Source organism: Salmo salar, chromosome ssa22 (assembly GCF_905237065.1).
Source record: "Salmo salar chromosome ssa22, Ssal_v3.1, whole genome shotgun sequence".
Taxonomy (NCBI): domain Eukaryota; kingdom Metazoa; phylum Chordata; class Actinopteri; order Salmoniformes; family Salmonidae; genus Salmo; species Salmo salar.
The window spans coordinates 9,960,304-9,978,606 of NC_059463.1; the positions used below are offsets into that span (position 1 = coordinate 9,960,304).

Consider the following 18,303-nt stretch of genomic DNA (forward strand, 5'->3'; position numbering starts at 1 on the left):
TGGCCGGCAGTGGGAGAAGATGGAGCGAGATGGTTTTTGTCCGACATTCTGAACATTTTCTCATACATGAAACATTTGATCTCCATTCAGTTTTCTGTTTCCAAAACTAGAATCTGTAACAAACAGAGGGGACTGCGTTTTGTAGACTTTAGGCTTTTCCAAAGTAAAAAAACGTTGTTTAGATGGAGTGCGAGGACGAGTTGTGTTATTGCATTCGCGCACTTCACAGAGTAGGCGTTCCCTAACGGAAATATGCAAATTATGCTAGAACGCGCCAATAGGAGCTCGCTATCTCGTGCTTGGCTCTGCCCATCTCCTTGCTCGTTCTGGTCAGGATGATTAATTCGCTCCCATTGGAAACGACAGGCTCTGATCTTTCTTGGGTTACTTATAACAAATCTTTGGTGCCACTGGCACATGATTCCTCTGTTTACAGCACAGCCATCCGGTAAAAACATGGAGGACGCCACCAGCAGTAATCCTCAATCTATTGGATTTACAGAGAAATTAAAATCGTGGCTGTCCTGGTCATGGACATACATATGTGCAGTTTGGTTTGCCATGGTTTTAACTATGATCTATGTTCTGCGAAGCCCCTTGAAATTGCAGGACACTCTTACCTCAGGTGAGTTAGCTAGCTAAAGTAACGTTAGCTGTAATGCAGATCCATCAAAGAATGGGAGAGCTAGCTAGTTAGCTAATGTAGCCAGCCTGCTAGCTAACAAATATAAATCGAGAGACAGTGGATGAAGTGAAAGGTTGACAGTTCCATAGCCAGCATCTCAGGTTGGTTTATTTATTAAATATTAGCTAGATATTAGACACCTAACTAACGTTATCTGTTACGCTTATGAATAACAACTAACCGGCTAGCTAGGTCGTTAGTTTGCATCATTCAAACTAGCAATGCATAGTGATTGCTAGATTTGCATGAGTTTCTTAGTCAGTGTGGCTATTCGCTAGAGACATAGCTAACCAGCTATATCTATCTTCATCTATGGGCATGGTACTTCAACATCGCTAGCTAGCTACACTGACCCAGCACAGGCTCTGTCTGTAGTGGGCTCAGGCTCTGTCTGTAGTGGGCTCTGCATTATCAGCCTCTAATTTACGTTCAGTGTTAAATCTGAATCCCAGTCTTATTATTCAGTCAGGCTTGTGCAGTGTCATTAATTTATATGTTATGCATTTGATCTAACATAGCGTTACCTGTTGTTTCAGCATCTGTGTTCTTGAATACACTGACCCCTAAATTCTATGTGGCACTCACTGGAACATCCTCTCTCATCTCTGGCCTAATCTTGGTGAGTTGTGAAGATTACAGGGTTATTCACTGCATGGGTTTGGTGAATATACTTAGCCCTGATTGTAGATTGGACACTCCACATTTGCAAATGTGCATTTCAAATACCAACACCAAAGGTAACATAGATGTGTTAGCTAGTGCACAATGATACGATTAAAATAAATGGCAATCAATTGAATTGTCAAGAAGATTTGTATACTGGTACATTGCTCTCTGTATGACTGTCCCAATCCCCTGCTTGCAGATATTTGAGTGGTGGTACTTCCGTAAGTATGGGACCTCGTTCATTGAGCAGGTGTCTGTTAGCCATCTGCGGCCTCTCCTAGGTGGGGTGGAGAGCAGCACGACCACTGGCCTGTTCTCCTCAGTCAACGGAGAGGCTGAGCCTAGACCCAGTGTCTCAGGTAAACATTTCACCAATTGTATGGTTCCCCAAACCTGGGTCAAATTAATTAGTGCACAGCACACTGTAGCAAACCGCAACAAAACATTTTGCAATGGACAACAAAAATGAGCATTTCTGATTGCACAAGTTCAGGTACTCTCTCACTGTTGCAGTCCATTTTTCTTCCATTTGGTGGCCAGTGAATATGTGACTCAGGTTTTCAAGGCCATCACTGTAATGACACTTGTCTTTTGCAGAGTGTAAAGTTTGGAGGAATCCTTTAAATCTATTCAGAGGAGCAGAATACAGCAGGTACGAACATCCCCAGCTACACTGGCCTTCTATCTAAAGGTAAATTGCTATTTGTAAATACTTTGCCCCTGACACTGACACATTTTGTACCCCTCTAAAGGTACACATGGGTGACTGGAAAAGAGCCTTTGACCTACTACGATATGAACCTGTCTGCTCAAGACCACCAGACCTTCTTCACTGGCGACACTCAGCAACTCAAGCCTGAAGATACTGGTTTGAATCTAAGCTTTTCAACCGGTATATTATGATATAGTGAAAGCCAAAGTTTACATTTCTGGGAAGGAATAGAATCCTTAATTCTTTGTAAAAGACTGCTTTGGGTCTTATTGGCCTGCGGACAGTCTTCTGGATCCATGTCTAGGCAATACATTCAGTATTTGTTATATTTTTCTGTTCTCTTACAGTTATGCAGAAGGCCTGGCGGGAGAGAAATCCCCAAGCCCGGATCAGAGCAGCTTACCAGGCCATAGAGATGAACCACGAGTGAGCTCTACCATCATGACAGTTTTGGTTGCGGTTCAAAAGACATTGCATGCTCATTTAGGGAAATCCAAAATGAATAGTCTTATTCAGCCAAACAAATATGTGTATTCTATGAAGTAGAAAGCATAGCAAGTGTCTTCCTTGTGGTTTTTAGGTGTGCTGCTGCCTATGTACTCCTGGCTGAGGAGGAAGCCACCACCATCACAGAGGCAGAGCGGCTGTTCAAACAAGCACTGCGGAGCGGTAAGAGAGAACAGAGAGTACAGGACCAAATCACAAGCCTCAGGCCTTTGACCTTTTGAAATCATTAGTCAGGGATGGGACTTTTGTAATTAAATGCAATACATTTCCTCTCTTGCATAGCTGGCAAAGACATCAACTTGCTGGTGTATATCAAACGCAGACTGGCCATGTGTGCACGCAAGCTGGGACGCATCAAGGAGGCAGTGAAAATGATGAGAGATGTGAGTGTTGCCATTTCCTTAACCAGGGGTGTTAAAATCAGGGCCTTGAGTTCTGCATTATGGCTGTTTATGCAGGTAACCTAGCAGTTACAGCATTGAGCCAGTAACCGAAAGGTTGCTGGTTCAAATACCCAAGCCGACAAGGTGAAAGATCTGTCTGTGCCCTGGAGCAACCCTGTAAAAACAACACATTTCACTGTACCTATCCGGTGTATGTAAGATTTATTTTTATTGATTGAAGCCATTGATTGGCTAGAGGGAGAGTTCACTTACCTGGGATGCGTTCAGTTCGCTTCAACATTTGCTACATTGCGTGACGGTTTGCATCGTTCTAAAACAGCCTTTGTGGTATGTTTGCTCCCGTTTGGTGGGTGTGGCGAGGTGTGGCCGGATCAATATGGGTGTGACCATCTGAAATCACAAAACTCCTGCAGCACACCATTCATAATCGCCCTCTGGGCCACCATAATCACAAAGCTTTTCAACTGGTCTTTCAGTAGAAATGGTACTGCATTTCTGTTGAATTCAACATTTTACACCGTTTTGTCATACTGAACGCAGCCCTGGTATCCCAGGTCTGAATTAGTCGCTGTTTAGAGGATAGAACAAACAGAAGTAATGTGGACCTGGAGGCCCTGATGTTTATCTTCCTGTCTTTAGCCCTCTTCTATGCACCTTTTAATACTGGTTAGTCCTGACATTTTATGATTCCTTCTCTCACTTACTGTTCCTTACTTTTTCCCAGTTAATGAAAGAATTCCCACTGTTGGGAATGTTGAATATACATGAAAATCTCCTAGAGGCGTTACTGGAGCTGCAGGCTTACGCTGATGTACAAGCAGTCCTTGCCAAATATGACGGTAAGCTATATGGCATGTAGCAGATGCTTTTATCCAAGGCGACAGTAATGAGTGCGTACATTTTCATATTAGTGGGCCCAGCGGTAATCAAACCCTTAATCCTGGCGTTGAAAGCCCCATGCTACCAACTGAACCACGTAGGACCACATGAGAAAAACAGGGTTCAAGCCAACAAACTACAATAACTTTGAACCAGTCCTCTGTGTTTATGATTTCCAGACTCCTAGTTTGAGCTTAAAGTGAAATAACCGGTGTGTGTTCTTGTTGTAGATATCAGCTTGCCAAAGTCAGCTACTATATGCTACACGTCTGCACTGCTGAAAGCACGGGCTGTATCAGAGAAGTAAGTGTCCCCGTGGGGGAAATTTTGATTTTAAGATCCGTTAGTAACCATTATTGTACCATTTTTATAAGACATACAAAAACAGTATATTGCATGATCTATACTTGACAAAGATCTGTTTTTATAGGTCAGACAAGTAGCACAGGGGAATTCTGTCTACTAACAATCAATACTTTTTTTGTGGGACATCCAACTCTTTTTGTGACTGAAGTGCAGGAGATCCTCCCCCACACTTGAAGCTGTCTTCCTGACTTCTGTCTTAACACGGGTGTGTCTTTCTGTCTGTCTCTCTCTCCATCCGTCCCAGGTTTTCTCCTGAGGCAGCGTCCCGGCGGGGCCTGAGCACTGCAGAGATGAACGCTGTGGAGGCTATACACAGAGCTGTGGAGTTCAACCCACATGTGCCAAAGGTCAGTCGAGACCTTCAGCCACAGATCTAGGATAAGCTTACGCTATCCAAATCCTAACCGTAACCATTAATTGCCAGAAAGGTACATATCTAGAATCAGCTTAGTGTACCCTATCCAAGTCCTAACCTGAACAATTAGTGGGGGAAATGCAACAACTGATATGACTATGTTTTTTCCGTTAGCTTTATTTGAGCAAATTCTGTCATATTTTACAAACACAGGTGATGGCTATTTAGTTATTTTGCTGTACTCCATTCTCTTCTGAGGTGATGGCAGCAGAGAGCATCAACGTCTCTATCAGAAGTGTGCTGACTTTAGTACTTGTAATGACCTAGGATAGCCAGCAGGTGTCAGTATTGCACTGCATCGTAAATGTAGCTGCTGTAGTCAGGACTGGACCTGTGAGCCACTTCTACTCACTCTCTCTGTAGCACGGTAGAACATGGTGCCCTGCACTTAGTGGATTTTTCCAAAGGTAAAACTATAAGCCTAATTATTATTCCATTAGCTATCTATCAGTTGACTATGAAGAGATCTGGATCGTGTTCAGTAGGGCATACTGTAGCAAGATCTTTTGCAACAGAAAATACAAATCTGTATTTTTACTGCATAAGATCAGGTAGTACATCCCCCGTTTCAAAATCCTTTCTACCTACTGAACAGGAACCTGAGGTGTAACCTCGTTGATCATGGACATGACTGGGCTGGGCTCTGGTCTGGGTGACAACAAGGGGCCCTGATGTGTCCCCTGCAGTAGACAGACAGAAACAATTCCTGCACATCTCTTCCCACAGGGATTAGGCTTGGATGTCCTATAGTAAAACACACAATCCCCCACACACACACACTCTCTCACACTCACTCACTCACATACACATGCACGGACACAGTGGTCGCAAGTGTGTGTGTGTGTGTGTGTGTGTGTGTGTGTGTGTGTGTGTGTGTGTGTGTGTGTGTGTGTGTGTGTGTGTGTGTGTGTGTGTGTGTGTGTGTGTGTGTGTGTGTGTGTGTGTGTGTGTGTGTGTGTGTGTGTGTGTGAGCTGCGATGTGTGGCAGTCACAGGCAGCGAGGGGGAAACTCAGTGCTTTGATCCAGGCTTTGATGTGAGGGCCCTCATCCTGAGTGTCTCCCTGTCCCCCCCCGCCCCAGGGGCATTGTTGCCCCCCTCTCTGCTCCCTTCTCAGCCCCCCTTTGCCCCCTCTCATTCCCCTGCCACGGCACTGACAAACAGGGCGGGTCAGACTATAAAGTAGTGATCCCAGAGATAGTGCACATCTACAGCACCTCTGCTTTCAACTGGTGATACCCTAGACCCTTCAAACTAAACTCTGGGCCTTGAAGCCAGTTCCACTGCATTTTGTCATTGTTCTCTTCAAATCAGGGACTGATTTAGACCTGGGACACCAGGTGTGTGCAATGAATTATCAGGTAGAACCAAAAACCAGCAAGCTCCGGACCTTGTAGGGTAGAGTTGAATACCCCTGCCCTAGACCGTTGAGCTGGGAGAGACTAATATGTTCTCTCCGTCTGTCAATCTCTGTCCCATTGAAGAAGATCTCATAGTAGACAGGAGACACTCCAAACCTTTTAGAATTGTTCAAATGCATCAGATATCGACTGAATTATAGCACATAAAACATTTTACTGGCACTGACACATAATGAATGGAGTTCAGGGATTTTGGTGGGAATTCCGGTATAACATGTATTGTCATATGTCACTTATTTTCTTAGATTGCACTTATATATATCACAGTGCCTTCAGAAAGTATTCACACCCCTTGACTTTTTCTACATTTTGTTGTGATTCAATTTAGATTTTGTGTCACTGGCCTACACCATAATGTCAAAGTGGAATGATGTTTTTAGACATTTTTACAAGTTAATAAAAAATGAAAAGCTGAAATGCCTCGAGTCAATTCAACCCCTTTGTTATGGCAAGCCTAAATCAGTTCAGGAATAAAAATGTGCTTAACAAGTCACATAATAAGTTGCATGGATAGTGTTTAACATATCATTTTTGAATGATTACCTCATCTCTGTACCCCACACATATACAATTATCTGTAAGGTCCCTCAGTCAAGCAGTGAATTTCAAACACATACACCAGGGAGGTTTTCCAATGCTTCGCAAAGAAGGACACCTATTGGTAGATGGGTAAGAAAAAAAAGAAGCAGGCATTGAATATGTCTTTGAGAATGGTGAAGTTATTAATTACACTTTGGATGGTGTATCAATACACCCAGTCCCTACAAACATACTGGTGTCCTTCCTAACTCAGTTGCCGGAGAGGAAAGAAACCGCTCATGGCCAGTTGTGACTTTAAACAGTTAGTTTTTAATGGTAGTGAAAAAAACAGTATGGATCAACAACATTGTAGTTACTCAACAATACTAACATAAATGCCTGAGTGAAAAGAAGCCTGTACATATAAAAAATATTCCAAAACATGCATCCTGTTTGCAATAAGGCACTAAAATAAAATTGTAAAAAATGTGGCAAAGAAATTAACTTTGTTCTGAATACAAACCGTTATGTTTGGGGAAAATCCAACACACCACATCACTGAGTACCACTTTTCAAGCATGGTGGTGGCTGCATCATGTTATGAGTATGCTTGTCACCGGCAAGGAGTGGACTAGGGAGTTTTTCAGGATTAAAAGAAACAGAATAGAGCTAAGCTCAGGCAAAATCCTAGAGGAAAACCTGGTTGTCTGCTTTCAACCAGAAAAGTCAACATTCAGGAGGACAATAACATAAAACACAAGGCCAAATATACACTGGAGTTGCTTACCAAGACGACATTTAATGTTCCTGATTGGCCTAGTTAGAGTTTGGACTTAAATCGGCTTGAAAATCTATGGCAACGGTGAATCTAACGTATATTGGCTCACTGCTGTGAATACTTATATAAATATCTGTATTTCTTTTCAATACAATTGCTAACATTTCGAAAAACATGTTTTCACTTTGTCATGCGGTATTGTGTGTAGATGGATGAGAATTGTTTTTATTTCATCCATTTTGAGTTCAAGCTGTAACACAAAATGTGGAATAAGTCATGGGGTATGAATACTTTCTGATGATACTGTACATTTTCTAATGGTGACAGGTGTTTTTTTTCCTTTGGTAAAATAAATCAAATGAGCTGCCTCATTTGCATAAATACAATGGGTGTATTTTCATACATGAAAACATTACCATAACGGGATGGGACAGGGCTGCAAAAACATGCCCTGTCTACGCCTCCCTGCACTCACCTGTGCTGTCTAGACTGCCTAATTAATTACTGTTGTTGTCACTTTCTGTTGCGTAATTCAACAAGTGTGTCAATAGCAGGATATCCGAGATTAGAAATCACCACACTCGGCTCTAGATTACACCTATCTAAACATACTGTACATTGTTTGCGAGATCAGACATAATACCACAATAATTCAAGTGTTCATTTTTGGTACTTGTTTCATTTCAGCGCATCTAACTTGTAAACATCTGTATTAAATTTCATTTTTTTAATTCCACCAAAAAAATCAACACCCATCAAAATAAAGCTATCTTTCTTCTCTTTCTTGTGATGTAAGTATCGAAACGATGCGTTGAATCCCAGGTGAAGCTTTAGCGTCATTATAGACGCAACGGAAAGACAACGTCTCCCATTGAGTCCATTTCAGCCATTACCAGGGTGTGTTTGCCAGGCCGTTACAAACATTTCTGCAGTCGTACCTTTAACGGAGAAAAAATGACAGGCTCAAGCAAGAGTATGAAAGGTTCGCAGGAGTCAAATGAAAGCAATCAATCCAGTGATATTGAAGAGACAGTTGGATTTTGCACCCCTCAAACAGGAAATAGATGGCTGAAAAAGGCTGATCCTCAGGTGGGTGGCATGCGCCTTGGTACACGCAGACGGACAGAGAGACAGACATGACGACTGACTTAACGCGGCGACTTTTAAAGAGTTGTGTCTGTCGGATTGTCCTCAGGAGCGCGGGAGTGAAGCATGTTCTGTCGGCCTCACCGTTTTCAAGTCAACTCATTGAGTCCACTAGAGGTTGGGTGCTTTGGTCTTCTTATAGTCAAAGCTTTTGAGATTATGCAGCGGGATTATTTCCTGGTCTAAATGATTTGTGTCAGACTTGTCTTTTATTTATTTATCAAGGTGAGTCCCATTGAGATCTTATCAAGATACGGTGTGTATCTCTTTCACAAGGGACCCCTGTTCTTGTCTGTCTAAATGGTCAGTGAGTGCACCTGTAGCCGTAGAGCCCGAGGCATGCCTGGCGTGGGTTGTTTTCTGCCCGGCAGCCAGTGTTCACACACAGATACCAGTTGTTCACTGGACTGGAGCGAGCTCCTCTGGCTCTGTTGTGGGTGGGCTTCCATTCCCAGCAGCTTCCCCGCATTCCCCTGCTTCAATCAACGAGCGAGACCCCCCGATTCCTCCCACCGGCCTCGGCAACGTGACCCCTCGGCAGTCAGTCAGTCCACCAGCCAGCCCCCACCAGGCAGCCTTGGAAGAGTGGTGTAATGAAGGCAAGATTTATGGGCATTCTGGGAGGTCAGGCGTGGGGAGTGTTAGGGCCAGCATCGCAGCAGGCCTGAGGGGATTATATATGGACATCACGCTACATCACATGAGCAGACTGCACTAAATGCTCCACACACCCAGCTGTTTCAGTGCTCAACCTCTTAACCGCTCTGCTCGCTCCCCCTCTCCTCGCCACTTTTTTTCTTGTCTGTCCCAATCAGTCTCGCTCTCTCTTCTCTCTCTCCCTCTCTCTCCAAGGAACAGTAGGAAGGTTGAGGAACCGGACAGAGGGAAGCCTGTATGGCTGGTCAAGTGTTAAGGACACCTGAATGTGTTTTATATTTAGCACACTCCTGTGGTTAACACTTCCTCGCGCATTTGGATTGTGCTGCTTTGTGCCTGGTAGCCTATGTTGTGGCGATGGCCTCCTCAGCCTTGTTCAGAATTCAGGTGGATGGAGGCTTGACTTAGGGAGTAGTAGGTGTGATCCAACACTTCACTGGAGGAGACGGACGGTAGTAAGAAGTGCCTTGGCACAGCTCTAGGGTCAGCTCACCTTCACCAGATCCTAACCTTAATCATTGGAAGGAACAATACAAAACTGACCTTTTAGATCACTTTCTCGGGTCAGTATCATCCTCCTATTCCAGCATCCGTCCAGTTCAGTCCACTGCTACCTTCGGGTGACCTAACATGACAGACGTCCTCAGAGGTCACCTATCCTTCAACAGCACCGTGAGCCAATGAGACGACGGCTAGATGTCGTCGACTTGTTCCATTGTGCTAAATGCCGAAGATTAAAATCTGAGGGAGGCTTATGAGTTATGCTCCGGCTTATGAGTGTTCCAAGATAAAAGAGGAACGTCAATGAAACTCAATCCCTTCATCAAAGAGGCGACTGGTGAAGGGGTGTACGGAGGAGGGAGGCAGCGCAGAGGGCCGAGGTGTTACCCACCCTTATGCCAGGGCATGCCAGGAAGGACAGCTGCCAGTCAAATGCTTTGGTAACCATCACCTCTACCCTTATTAAACACACTGGTATACCTGGTTAAAAGTGCTGCTCCTAACAGAATGAAGTATGCTCAGCATCTATATAGCAGGCCTCTCCAACCCTGTTCCTGGAGAGCTACCGTGTAGGTTTTCGCTCCAACCCTAATCTAGCGCACCTGATTCTAATAATTAGCTGGTTGAAAAGCTGGATCAGGTTAGTTACAACTGGGGTTGGAGCATAAACCTACAGGAGGGTAGCTCTCCAGGGACAGGGTGGGAGAGCTAATCTGTACAGTAAGCCTAAGTGCTGACTGGCATAAAAGTCTCAAATTTGGCGAGGACATGAAAGTCGCGCACGCCATTGAACGACTGCAACTCAAATAAATCACTGCAACGAGAAGTGGAGTGCGCTGAAAACGTCTTTAAAAAGTGCTAGACAGTCGTCATTCTCAAAAACGTCAAACTCACAGACAGTTATCCAAGCATAACCAATCGGCATCATATTCATGTAGACACACTGTAGCCAGCCAGCTAACACACCAGCTAACTGTCCCTGAGGGAAGAGGAGATCAGTGCAGAGGGCTGGTCTGCCCCTCTGGCCCTGGGTGCAGCCTCCTGGGCGAGCAGGGCGGCTCTGGGCTGCTTTGCACTGGGCTGGCTGGCTGGCTGAGCCTGTGACCATGGGGGGGATTAAACAGGATTAGCTTTAGGGTAACCTTCCCAAAGTGTCAGTCTAAGACTCATAGTCCTGTGAAGCAGGCTGCCTGGGAATCCAGAAGGCCCAACCCCAACGGTCCCTGCTGGCCCCACAGCCCAGGGGACCAGTTCAGAGGGGATTAACGCCACTGCCACGCCGCCACACACACACACACACAGTCCAGACACGGAGGAAAGTCGGCAGCACCACACAGCATAGTACTGCCTGACTCGGTGGGAGGAACTTACAAGGGGAGGTTACACTCTGAATCTAACAGTAACAGAGCAGAGAGAGGCTTTAGATTTTCCCCACTTGAACAATTGCAAAACAAGGCCTCTCAACAAATACCTCACGAGGAAAAGTATATTTCAGTCTATCGGTCAGATAGCCTTAGCCTAGGGAATTATTGCTCAACAGGATATGGATGAGGTGCTGACTAATTCCCATTGAAAATAAATGAACTACGCTGCCCTTGTCTTTCTTGCACTCACATTCACACTTCTCTCTTCTGAACGGCACAAATGTTGCCGATAGCGACTATTATTGCGAAATGCGGTTGTTTATCTAGCACTGGTTGTAAGCCACCCTGGATAAGAGCGTCTGCTGTCTATGTCAACACATTTGCCTGTAATGTACTGTAACGGCGTTATCTCCTGTCTGCCTCTCTGTCTGTAGTATTTATTAGAGATGAAGAGTCTGATCCTGCCTCCAGAACACATCCTGAAGAGGGGGGACAGCGAGGCGGTGGCCTACGCCTTCTTTCACCTGCAGCACTGGAAGAGGGCTGAGGGAGCCTTAAACCTGCTGCACTGCACCTGGGAAGGCAGTACGTACTGGGACATTGATTGATTGATTGTTGTTTGATTAATTAGTAGGTTGATTAATTCATTGATTGCATTTCTGGCAATTAAAACAACATAGTTATACATGCATCAATGCATTGGCAGTACTCCCATGAAAAAATAATTGACATTAAAATCTATGCGCGTACCACCTTTGAATCAATTCTCATGCTTGATGTGTTTTTCTGCATTTCTCTCCTGCCCCTGAAGCTTTTCGGATAATTCCCTACCCTCTAGAGAAGGGTCACCTGTTTTACCCCTACCCTGGGTGCACAGAAACAGCAGATCGGGAACTGCTGCCCTGTAAGTAGTAGGACAAGTCACTACTATACAGTATACTCAATGAAATGGTCAATTCTGATGATAATATGTGCCTCTATCTCTCTCTTCTCCTCTCTCTCTGTCCCCCCCTCTCTCATTCTCTTCTGCAGCCTTCCACGAGGTGTCTGTGTACCCAAAGAAAGAGCTTCCCTTCTTCATCCTCTTCACAGCGGGCCTTTGTTCGTTCACTGCCATGCTGGCCATGCTCACACACCAGTTTCCTGAGCTCATGGGCGTCTTTGCCAAAGCAGTAAGTCGTGCAATTCTCTTCCGCTGATCGTTTTGGTTGTTGGGGGGTAATATTTACTATGGGCCGCTTCACATGGCTTTTCATGTTACATTCACTGAATGAATACATGGTCATTTGAGCTAGCAAAAAAACAAGGTTATCAGTATATAAATGGAATCTGGATGTGGTATTTCTCTGCTTTGTGATCAACTTTCTCAGGAGTTGCAGAGGTGTGGCATTGACATATCCTAGTATAGAAAATACCATTAACCTAGAGTTATTTGCTGATATCAAACTGGATCTGTTTTTAAATTTAGAAGCGTTTTTAATTGGAACGATGAAATTATTAAGACATGTTGTATGCGTGTTATTATTCTCATGTACTCCGACCCAGTTGACCTCTGGTGTAGTCGCTGCCTCTCGTCTCTGTCAACAACGAGGGTCATGGGATGCCAGGGTCTGGTTGTAAGAGGGTCCTGTGTCTTTCACTGCACAGCGCTAGAGAAATACAGCCAGAATCTCTTAGGATTTAATATTGTATCATTTAATCGAGCTGTTTTTGTCTCCAAGGTGTGAGAATGAAATATAGCTTAACCATATCCTGTTGTCTAAGTAGATTCCTAGAGTACTGTACTGTGCGACTTGGCGCAAAAGCAGCATCTCCAACTGAACCCTGTGCCGGTCACTAGCAGAACAGGTTAACACCTCCACTCAGTCCTTTTCAAAGCCCAGGCTCAATTGCCTAATGCACCGTGCCTGTTAAACATCAAAAGTAAAGAACTGCAGTCCAATTGCCCCCATAGCCCATTTCACAGAGCCCCTTTTCCCGCACATTATGGGAATATATGGGGGCCGAAAGAGCGTAAGCCAGCAGCTGATAACACAATTCGACATAGGCTTACAGCATGCGCATTAGTTCCAGGGTATAAGCATTGGGTTTGATGTATGTGATTTAGTCCCTTGTTTATTTATAAGACAGTGTGGCAGACTGTCAGTGTTTCTGTTTTTAGCTTGTTTGGCTAGGCCCTCTCTCACGCTAATCCTCTGTTTACGGTGGCCCTGTTTATTAGCTCTCACTTTACACAGCAGAGCAGGGCCATTAGCCTGGGCAAAAACAAGCCTGCAGAGACCGCCGCGCACTCACACTTTTGTTATGGGAAAGACTGCCTCTAGATAACACTTTTACAGCGCAGTGGAGAGCCTGGTTTGTGTAAGGGCCAGATAGAGGCACTACATGAAAGCCTCAGAGGCTGGAGGGAGGGGAACGGCCCAGGCCCACACCGTTCTCTGAGGAAAAACAGAGATTTCTGCGGAAGAGGATAAAAATCCCCGGCCTGAAACAGGACAGTGGGGTGACCCCCCCCCACGCTTCCTCTTTATCTACTCCTAGCCCCACTATATGGCAGCCATGTCTGTCCTCAACCAGCTTTTATTAGGTTACCTATTCTGTGGCTCATTGGTGGCAGTTGATCAGTAGAGCTAGGCCTAACCTAATTCAAAGTGTGCTTTGTAACTCACTCCATCTTATGGAGGATGGATGTTGTTTTTCAAAGTCTTCCGAAGTAGGTGACTGAGTGGTATGACGAGAGAGTTTATTTTTATATACACTGCATGACCAGAAGGATGTGAACACCTGCTCGTCAAACATCTCATTCCAAAATCATGGGCATTAATATGGAGTTGGTCAGGTCTCTGTGCAGGCTAGTCATGTTCTCCCACAGCGATCTCGCCAAACCATTTCTGTATGGACCTACCTTTATGCACTGGGGCATTGTCATGCTGAAACAGGAAAGGGCCTTCCCCAAACTGTTGCCACAAAGTTGGAATGTCATTGTATGCTGTAGCGTTAAGGGGCCTAGCCCGGACCATGAAAAACAGCCCCAGACCATTATTCCTCCTCCACCAAACTTTACAGTTGGCACTATGCATTGGGACAGGTAGCGAGCTCCTGGCATCCGTCAAACCCAGATTTGTCCGTCGGACTGCAAGATGGTGAAGTGTGATTCATCACTCCAGAGAACGTGTTTCCACTGCCCCAGAGTCCAATGGCGACGAACTTTACACCACTCCAGCCAACGCTTGGCATTGCGCATGGTGATCTTAGGCTTGTGTGCGGCTGCTCGGCCATGGAAACCCATTTCATGAAGTTCCTGACAACAGTTCTTGTGCTGAAGTTGCTTCCAGAGACCGTTTGGAACTCGGTAGTGAGTGTTGCAACCGAGGACAGACGATTTTTACGCGCTACACGCTTCAGCACTCGACGGTCCCGTTCTGTGAGCTTGTGTGGCCTACCACTTTGCGGCTGAGCCGTTGTTGCTCCTATACGTTTCCACTTCACAATAACAGCAGCACTTACAGTTGACCGGGACAGCCCTAACAGGACAGAAATTTGACAAATTGACTTGTTGGAAAGGTGGTATCCTACGACGGTGCCACGTTGAAAGTCACTGACCTCTTCCGTAAGGCCATGCTACTGCCAATGTTTGTCTATGGAGAGTACATGGCTGTGGGCTCAATTGTATACACCTGTTAGCAACTGGTGTGGCTGAAACAGCCAAATCCACTAATTTGAAGGCGTATCCACATACTTTTGTATATATAGTGAATCTTATTTGACTGGGTGTTTTTAAACACTTTGACACATCTGACTCATGGTCACTGCACGCTGTTTGGTCTGGGTGGACGTCTCTATAGACTTGTGATTATTGAAATGTTTACCTAAAGGCTTGTTTTTATAAACACCAGCAAATAGTTGGACAAAATACCTTTCAACAAAAATAATGTGTGAAGGCCACGCTCAATAACTTTCCAATTTGCAGACCTGTATTTGGAAAAACCTTGATCGATTGGGCTAATATCTTAACGTGAGGTATGTTTTCAAAAATATTTTCCATTCCTGTGGTTGTACTAGGCATGAGGACTAGCCTATGTCTATCACGTTGGGCAGTGTCATCGCTGTAGGTTGAGACTAAATGCATTGGGGGAGAGAGACCCATGGCATTGCATGCTTTAAGCTTTGGCCGTGGTTCCAGATACTAGAGCCTTGCTGTGGTTCTGCTTCCCCTATCCTGTCACAACCATCTGTTCACCTCGCAAACGTATTGCTTCATAAACACATTAAAGTGTTGTTTACGGTGGATTTAACTATTGAGGTTGAAACATTTTTCAGATACGCGGTCGTGGGCCAATTTCAATTGGTTAAGCTGGCGACAGAGGCCTCAACAAGGGTTATGGGTCTCCTCTCTCCTTGCTTATTTGTTTTGGGAGAGCGTTTTATAGAATTAGACCTTGGATCCCTAGGGTGTAGTAGTGATGCAAGCTCTGGTATTCAACCCTAGATGAAGGGTACATTCTAACATGCCCCCTCAATACAACAACCCAGTGCTTGTCGTCTCACTTTGATTTCATCATACTAGTCTCTTTTTTTCCCCACAGCAGTCTGTGTAGTTTGTTGAATAGCAGTTGTCAAAAATTCAAATGAAAGTGTGTTCATTTCCGTTCGTCAGTTCTATCGTGTTGGGGTAGCCACCCCATGTAGGTCAGTGCCACAACATAGCATTGTAAGACATATAGTTCTAGCACATGTACAATTGTGTTATTGTTGTGACTGAGCTTGTAAAGATATACATGTACAAAGATAGAGCTGTGTGGTATGATTTGAGATGGTGTAGGCCCCTCAAACTGAACTCTAGACCTCAAAGCCAGTTCCACTGCATTTTTTCCATTGTCCCCCTCTAATCAGGGACTGATTTTAGACCTGGGACACCAGGTGTGTGTGCAATTAATGATCAGGTAGTACAGAAAACCAGCAGGCGCCGGACCTCGTAGGGTAGGATTTGAGTACCCCTTGTGTATGCTATTGAAAGCAGTGTATTGAAATATCTTTGTTTCATTCCTCAGTTCTTCAGCACCCTCTTCGCACCCCTGGGTTTCTTTGCTGACAAGATGGAGAGCTTCATGCCGTCCAGTTTTTGGCATCAGCTGACTCGAATCTGACCCCATCACACACACACACACACGCGCACACGCACACACCACACACACACACACACACACACACACACACACACACACACACACACACACACCACATACACAAACACACTCCTCAGACACCAACACTCCAAAACTATAGACAGAAATGTTTGCTCTCCTGTCTTCAGCATTTGCACACACTTTGGTAATGATTCTGTTGGCCAAGTCTTGTATCATGAGACAGATTTCTTTAAAGTAAACGTTTACCAGATATTCACACAGTCATTCATTTTTTATTATTATTATAAGTTACGTTGAGTAACACAGAATGGTACATTGAGAGTATTTCAACCCACAGTTTACTCCCAAGTCTGACCTCGAAATTGGGCCATTCTCTCATAGATGAAGTGCTGAAACAGTAAATGAATGATTCTAAATGAGCACACAATTCTTTTTTTTTTTTGGTGGTGGTGTGCAGTGATGGTTCACGTTTCATCATTCTGAAAGCTAACACTACAGTTGCTACTCTGTTCTATTTGCTGTTGATAATATCTGGCCAAATGTATTGCCTGTGTTAGCTGGTGCAACAGGAGCGAGATAGAGGTAAAGAAGAGGATAAACGGTACCAGAAGGCCTGTTTTCCAGGATCACAGTTATGTACAGACACATTCCTGTTCACTAGAACAAAGTATGTGTGTCAAAAGAGTACATGACAGTTCAGATAGGTAAAAAAAAAGCATAACCTTTATGGTACATAGTCTTCCTATGGGGCGGAGTTTGTGAGACCATGGGCAGTCATGGCATCATTCACAGCCAATTACATACTTGAAAGCTGCATTTCTAGTGTCTCTTCTATGAGTTGGAGGCAACTCGTATTGCTCAGGTGTTATGGGCAGTGTTTAACTTGGGCAGGAGCTCACCGGAGCTGAGTACCGGCACCGGCATGTTCTACTGCTTGAGCTCCTGTTCCTCTTATAAAATATTAGCTCAAAAGTATTGTGGAGCTCCTGCACAAAAATATATACAGTACCGGCACCCAAAATGAGTACCGGCACCTATTTCACTCCAAGTCAAGCACTTGTTATGAGGCAATAGCAATCACAACAGGACACTATTTGTTTGAAGTACTGTATGATCTCACTTTATCCTCATCAGCAAATACTCTGAACCATAATCTAAGACTAGTCAATAGCCAATATTCTGTGGCAGGACTTGAGTAGCATGAAGTGCCTCACTGGCTCAACAGACAGATTGGAAATAATCGGCTTGATGAAATTGAAAGACATTGCCCTTCGGTACTGCCAGATATTTATTGTATTGATGAACCGACGTTGCGGGCATACAGTGCCTTATTCACCGTAGAAGACCAGTGGTTTCAGAACATGCTCATTCATTTGCTAATTCCTTCAACTGTATTATATGTTGGAGTATACATGAACCCAATTATGAGTCAAGACAGCAGTGAGAGCTGACCGTTTATTGGTTGCCGGTGGTGCGTTTGCATCATGGTCAATTCTCACACATTGCTTGAACAGCACTAATAATTGGTTTGCTTTCATTCAACTTATGTGTCAAAGCCATCAACATTCCTATCTGGCTATACTGTGCACTATCTGGGTGTACTTACTGTACACTATTGTAATTCCATACTCTTGGGTTATGTTTGAGTAACATGATGAAATGCTGAAGACAGAAGTCCTAATGTTTGACCTAACTACCATATGATGAGTCGGATAGCTCACAATAAATTGGTTATTGAATGTCATTTTAATGTGTTTGTGTTTTGAATTTTTGTTGTACATTGTGAACAAATAAAATAAATAAGAAAACGATTCAAGATGGAATTTGTTTTATGATTATGTCTTGGGGATGTAGGCCTAGGAGGCTCTATGGTTTACCTAGACAGAGAACATACATGTAAATCAAGTCCAGACTGCCTGGGTCTTTCTATAACGGGGCCAATGTGTGGCATCAAGGTCACATTTTCTGAAAGGTTTGATATACATTTAAATGTGATTTTTCTAGCAGCTTCTCTTGCGTAGTTACAGGAATAAGAGTCTAGATAGACACAATGAGATCGTAACTCCTAGCAACAACAAAGCATCTACATGTCGTTCAAAATGTCATATGAAACGTGGACACTGCATGTTTCTTTTGT

At 44.3% G+C, this 18,303-nt stretch overlaps 1 protein-coding gene across 2 annotated transcripts; it reads left to right on the forward strand.

Moving 5' to 3' along the window:
- The first annotated feature begins 7 nt into the window (after window positions 1-7).
- st7l (suppression of tumorigenicity 7 like) lies at window positions 8-17,977 on the forward strand. 2 transcript variants are annotated; one of them, XM_014166116.2, is made up of 15 exons: window positions 8-625; window positions 1,222-1,304; window positions 1,551-1,710; window positions 1,949-2,003; window positions 2,104-2,243; window positions 2,411-2,489; window positions 2,644-2,732; window positions 2,853-2,953; window positions 3,699-3,813; window positions 4,084-4,156; window positions 4,464-4,566; window positions 11,454-11,604; window positions 11,831-11,923; window positions 12,052-12,191; window positions 16,071-17,977. In XM_014166116.2, the coding sequence occupies exons 1-15, from the start codon at window positions 418-420 to the stop codon at window positions 16,164-16,166; spliced, it is 1,686 nt and encodes a 561-aa protein (XP_014021591.1). In that variant the 5' UTR covers window positions 8-417; the 3' UTR covers window positions 16,167-17,977. The 2 variants fall into 2 exon arrangements, with proteins under 2 accessions (XP_014021591.1, XP_014021592.1); XM_014166117.2 differs by having other exon boundaries at window positions 9-625; window positions 2,104-2,219.
- The last annotated feature ends 326 nt before the right edge of the window (window positions 17,978-18,303 follow it).

Bases quoted from the DNA above. Each gene is read 5' to 3' on its own strand.
- st7l (XM_014166116.2), top strand. From the start codon at position 418: ATGATTCCTCTGTTTACAGCACAGCCATCCGGTAAAAACATGGAGGAC. The intron at 1,711-1,948 runs GTAAACATTTCA...TGTCTTTTGCAG, and splicing joins GCCTAGACCCAGTGTCTCAG to AGTGTAAAGTTTGGAGGAAT. The intron at 2,954-3,698 runs GTGAGTGTTGCC...ACTTTTTCCCAG, and splicing joins CAGTGAAAATGATGAGAGAT to TTAATGAAAGAATTCCCACT.